This window comes from Benincasa hispida, chromosome 7, assembly GCF_027475165.1.
Source record: "Benincasa hispida cultivar pf3 chromosome 7, pf3_genome.v1.1, whole genome shotgun sequence".
Classification (NCBI taxonomy): domain Eukaryota; kingdom Viridiplantae; phylum Streptophyta; class Magnoliopsida; order Cucurbitales; family Cucurbitaceae; genus Benincasa; species Benincasa hispida.
In genome coordinates this window covers 41,989,645-41,995,644 of record NC_143484.1, presented here as the reverse complement: position 1 = coordinate 41,995,644, position 6,000 = coordinate 41,989,645, and the positions used below count along the sequence as shown (strand labels likewise).

Genomic DNA, 6,000 nt, shown 5'->3' with positions numbered 1-6,000 from the left:
TTGTTCACTCTAATCAATCTGAAAGTTCAATCCAAGATATTTGGACTGTGTTCTTCATCTTTAATGACTCCATCGCTTGAACCTATTCGTCCAAATTTTAAGCTAAGGCAAAGTGAAACACCAAATTGCTGCAGACTGTTCTTCATCTTTAATGACACCAGCTCGGTTCAACAAAATCTCAATCCAGACAAATCTCTCTCTCTCACACACACACACGCGGTTTAAGATCAGAGAATTTTCATCTTGGAAAAAGATTGCATTGCCTAATGTCATTAACCAAAACCATTTCATTACAACTCGGAAAACTAAAGTATTACATGGAAAAGGAAAGACTTCAAAGTTCAAAGATCTAACAATAAGATTTAAAATAGGCACTCGAGTCTGAATAAAGTTATAGATAAATCAAAAGCCAAAATGAGTAGAAAATGCATGATACCATGGACGATCAATCAATCCCCTCTAAGCCTACACCTTGATGGCATACTTCCTCAATGGGTAGTACATCTCTTTCTTCTTCTGTCGCTCCGTCTTTAGAGATGCCTTTAAGACACAATACAAGAATACAAGAATGCCGAATCAGTTAAAAGGTAAAACAACGGTCTACACTTCTTGCAGTATTTCAATACAGAAAATACAGGATTCTAATCACTCCAAATATTCATTAGCATAAAGAACTGAGTGATGATCTCAAATATACACATTCTAGATAAGGCATGAAACAGAGTTTTGCTGATAGTACTAAGGCATGGAAACTAGCTACAAGGCTTCTGATTCTTGGAGCATCATAATGTTCCATACTGTTTTTTTTCTGATAAAAAGAGGTCCCTTTTAACTTCTAAAATGCAGTGGCTCAACCATCTCAGCAAAATAAGAGTCAAATAAATGGCGAAAGTGAGAATTAAATTGTACACACTAGACACTCCAAGCTTCAATGGAAATACAACATTATCAATAAAATTATACCACTGCAGAATCCTTAACCATTAAAAAATAGAAAGCAAATTCATAGATTATCCAGCACTGGGCACCAATATTGACAAGGAATCAAATTTTTAGCAGAACTTTAAGCATACAGAGCCAAATATTAAATGAAGAAAGTTCTTACTTGGTGTTTGGTGAGTCTTCTACGAATGGCCCTGGTCTTCTTGGGGCGCAAATCAAGAGGCAAAAGCTTCTTCTTCTTGTAAGCTTCCCTAAGAGCAGACTTCTGTTTCTGAGAAATCACTGTCAACACCTGAGCGATTGACAACCTCACTACCTTACTGCAGTAAAGACCACCAAAACAAACCCAATAAACATCACAGCAAAAACCCAAAGGAACAACAATCAAAATATATTTAAGAAAAAAAAAACAGAAAAAGAAGAGGAAAATCAATAGAAAGATAGAAGAAAGTACATTTTGGAGAGCTTGTTAGGAGCACCACCAGTGACCTTAGCGACACGGAGCAGAGCAAGTTCGGCCTTAAGGTCCTTAAGCTGGGTCAAAAGATCCCCCTTCGACTTTTGTCTAAGCTCATGAACCTTAATTCTCGCTGTAGTCAATGAAGAAAATCATCCACAGAAATTTAAGAACAGGAGAGAAAGAAAAACAAAGACAAAATCAATCTCGAATCGATGAATGTTGCTTGGAAACGGAGAAATTGTGAAGAAAAAGCTTCAGTTAAGCAAAGTTCGTAGGATCTTACCCATTAGAATCTGAGAAGCAGAGACCGGCTTTTGTGTTTTGGGATTCGGCGGAGGTCTGCAACTGGCAAAACCCTAGGTTGAAGAAACTGAAGAAGATCAAACCTATTTAAGACGCCCGTAACTTCCTTCATTTCAATTGGATGGGCTGTTTCTTGATCTGGATTGGGCTTTTCCCGATAGGCCCACTAAGAGCATTTGATGTGGAATGGGCTTTAAACTTTTGGCCCACTAAGCTCCCCTTTGTTCATCATAAGGTTTTGGGCTTTCTAAATAACTATTCTTTTACGTGAATAGCCTAATATACCATTATTTTACACAAAAGTCCAGCCCAATTTACGTTTTCAGCTCTCCTTATCATTTAACTTTTTTAATAATAATAATACATATATGTAATATGTATTTATATTTTCTTGTACATTACCAATATATTAGACATAAGATCTCAATAGAGATATGATAAATTTTCAGTTAAGAATTATGAAAGAAAATATACAAAATCTCCAAAAATAAAATAAACATTAATTTAAAATATCTCGCATTAAATGAATATCAACCAAAATTAATAAACAACATAAACAATGGCAAGATTAAAAAATGATGTTAATAAGGAAAGAATAGAAAAGTTAATATAATTAATGTTATTTCAAAAAATTAACTACATAAATATTTAATAATCAATCCGGACTTTTTTAGTATTTATAATAGTACGAGAGAGTATGTATCACAAGGTTAAAAATGTCACAAGATGTTGAAATATGGTTATAAAAAATTACTAAATTATAGGATATTTATGAAATATTAGTTATGTAGTAGGCTAGTCCCCTAAATCTTTCTCATGATTTTAAAAATTAAGTCCATAAACAAACCTGGTTTTGTTATCTACATTTTAGAATTGTTTTTAAAATCTAAATCAAAACTTGTGATTTTTTTTTAATATGACTTAAGAATTCAATGTTTACTTACATAGGAAATTGTAAGACAATAAGTACAATTTTTAAAAATAAAAAACTAAAATAGTTTCCTAACGAGATTAAACTTTAGTCTATGATCTATGGTGTCTAGTTTTGTTATTTACATTTTAATTTTTCTCAAATCCAAGCCAAAACTTGCAACTTATTTTTTTTAATTTGACTAAGAATTATAAAATAATCACAATTTTCAAGAATAAAAACTAAAATATTTACAAATGAATCTAAATTTTTAAGTTCTTGATAACATAGGCAAGTATATAGTTTTTAAAATTTAAATGATGCAAGTATATATATTTTTTTTTAATTTACAACAATTTACTTCATGATCATATTTAGGAATTTCTTAAATTTTAATGTCATAATTATTAAATTAATATTTTTTAGATGAATCTTATTGTTAATTAACAAAATTAGCTTTTGGAAATTGAAACGCAATGAAAATTACTTTAAAAATATAAATATATTTAAAAAAATTGAATTATTATTGAAGGAAAAAGTCATTTGCTTCGGGTGGAAAATATTCAATTATTTTAGTGAATTTATCGTATATTAACCAACCTATAAATAATTACTTGAGAAAGTGACTACTTAGAGCTAGATTATGATAAATTCTACAATATGTGTCATGTTATAATAATTAACTATTTGAAAAAAAAAAATACAATGTTTGACTACAAAGAAAATTACGTGTCTAATTTTCCATTAAATATTATAATTTTCAATCTAATTGCGAGTCCTCCACAAAAAATAATAACAAATAAATAAATTAAAACAATAATGATTCTAGTTCCACCTTATCTTTGACTTTTTTTTTTTTTTCTACATCAAAACTTAAATAAGATTGAGAATCCCACGTTGGAAACATTTTTTATAAAATAAATACGTTATTCCTCCCATAATCAATTAGTTTTGAGATGAAACCTCGTATTATCAAATATGGCATTAGATTCTATAAAGCCCAAATAGATATTCAGTCTAATATATAGAAATTGTAATTTGATCAATAACGGTGAATCCAAAAAAGAAGCATGATCTTCAAAAGACTTGTTGAGAATTCCACATTTGATACGTTCCTTATAAAATAGATGAGTTACTCATCTCATAATCAACTAATTTTAAGATGGAACCTCATACTATTAAATAAACACTCATTGGTAAATAATTTTAGAAAATGACTAAATTATTATATAGTGGTTTTAGTGAATTATGTATGACTTCTTAAAAGTTACATAATTTAACTTGTTGAACTATTTTTAAATGGGTTGTTTTTAAATATAGAAAAATGAAAAAAAAATATTTACATCTAATAGCAAAATATCACAGTCTATCTGCCATAGACTACTGCTGTGTCTATCTTAGTATCTCAGTATCTCAGATAGACGCAAATAGTAATCTATTGCAGTTCATCGCAGATGGACTGTGATACCGAGATACTAAGATACTAAGATAGACACAGTAATAGTCTAACACATATAGTCTGTGATATTTTATTATTATTTATAAATATTTTCAGCAATTTTATCTAATTGACATTATGAGGTATAATTAAGAAAAACTACATGTGTGTCTAATAAAAACTTATATCATACTGTGTTTAAGCACACAAGATTGGGAAATGCTAGAAAAAGTTAATATGATAAAAGCTTTTATACAATCCTTTGATTATTTTATCAATCTTACAACCTTGATATTAGAACACAAATGACCTATTCTTGTTATTTTTAAATATAATTATCTGTTTTGAATATTTAATCAACAAATTGGATTCTTGAGTAGAAAGTAATCCCTAATTTCAATAGTTAAAATTAATCCGCTGCCATTTTATATATCTATTTATGTTATGGTTTTTCTAAAGGCATCAAATTCACATATTGATCAGATAAGAACTTTAATGTCTATCATTGGTTTAGGGTAAAAATTCAAATTCTTTTGTGGTGTGTGTGCACAAGTCTATTTTTTATAGGGCTCTGAAAACTAATTTAAGCATTGTTTCTGGTAAGCACATCGTTAGGTTATTTAGATTATTTTTCATATGACATCTTCTCTAAAATATAAATTTATCATTGGTGGCATATGAAAGTCAAGTGAATTTTCTTGTTCAGGTATTACCATCAACAGTTGATGTCATCTGTGGAGAACAAAAGTGTTTTAGCGTTTGTATTCCAAAATTAAGAAAATCAAGACCAAGTTAAACTTGCTCACGATCAAGGGAAATTTTTGTAAAAGACATCGGGAGTTCCACATTCATAGTCATAAACCAAAGAAAGACAAACTCTGAGCAGGAAAACTCTTTTAAGATAAAAGACATTAGAGAACTGCAACTCATAGTAAAAATAAAAAATAAAAAGACATCCTTAGAGGCTTAGAACGAATAAGATCATGAAAGAATGCAAGACATTACGGGCTTAGATTGAAAGAAAAAATGGGAAATTGTAGCACATTTAGGTTTTCACCTTACAAAACTAGTATGTTTTTTGAAAACTCGTAAAAATAGTTTTTCTCGGTCCATTTCGAGCCAGATCGACCACCAAAAATTAGTACTTGTACATCTGGCCTGATTACACACCGAAATTTGCTATTTTTTTTTATGTAATCTTCTCAAATTTTATACCAAATCTTATATTATTTTCAAATTTTCTCCAAATTCGGTTATGTTTACTAAATATTGTATTGAATTTCCAAAGTTCCAAATGGGTTTTGTAATTATCAAAAAAGATTTTCCAAATTGATTCAACATTTTAAAATTTTGTGAAAAATCAAAATTTTCAAAAAAAAAATTGGGTAAGATTATACCCGGGATATATACTGAATCTTGGTATTAATCTTGTTCGAGATTCTACTAAGAAGGCTCAAATATATGAATTGCGGTCTTAATTATGCCCGAGATTTCATCGATATCTCAAATATATAAAATCATGGTGTTAATTATGTAACACCCATACATTTTTTTAGTAATAATATAATTTCAGTAATTTCATTATTTGGAATTTCAGTAATTGTTATTAGTTCGAGGACATTTTTGGAATTTTGGACTTCAAGTGCAAATTGGAAATTAATGATAGGAATTAATTTTTTTTGAAACGGAAAGAAATTTAATAGTATAAAACGGAAAGAAATTAAATATAATTATATTTATTTCCTTTTTTGTTTTATTATTATTATTATTATTGTTGTTGTTGTTGTTGTTATTGTTGTTTTTTATAAAAAGTCAAACCCCACCCCTTTTCTTCCTCACGTTCATGAGCCCATCCAATGCTGTCCAAAGCTGCCGCGTCAGTTTCTTCTTCATGACCTCCGTCCACCACTGCTCAAGCGTCGTTCGCTTTTGCCGTCAATGGATCTA

The 6,000-nt window shown here is 29.5% G+C and overlaps 1 protein-coding gene across 1 annotated transcript; it reads right to left on the bottom strand.

The window, feature by feature from the left end:
- Window positions 1-235: 235 nt before the first annotated feature.
- On the bottom strand, window positions 236-1,814 carry LOC120081169 (large ribosomal subunit protein uL29-like). Its single transcript, XM_039035854.2, has 4 exons — window positions 1,686-1,814; window positions 1,397-1,532; window positions 1,106-1,262; window positions 236-540 (listed from the first exon to the last, which is right to left on the bottom strand). Exons 1-4 carry the CDS (start codon window positions 1,687-1,689, stop codon window positions 466-468), a joined length of 372 nt encoding a protein of 123 aa, XP_038891782.1. The 5' UTR covers window positions 1,690-1,814; the 3' UTR covers window positions 236-465.
- Window positions 1,815-6,000: the final 4,186 nt, after the last annotated feature.

Excerpts from the sequence above, each read along its gene's own strand:
- LOC120081169 (XM_039035854.2), bottom strand. Across the intron at positions 1,263-1,396 it reads CCTAACAAGCTCTCCAAAAT|TAAGGTAGTGAGGTTGTCAA; the intron begins GTACTTTCTTCT and ends TCTTTACTGCAG. Across the intron at positions 541-1,105 it reads GAAGACTCACCAAACACCAA|GCATCTCTAAAGACGGAGCG; the intron begins GTAAGAACTTTC and ends TGTGTCTTAAAG.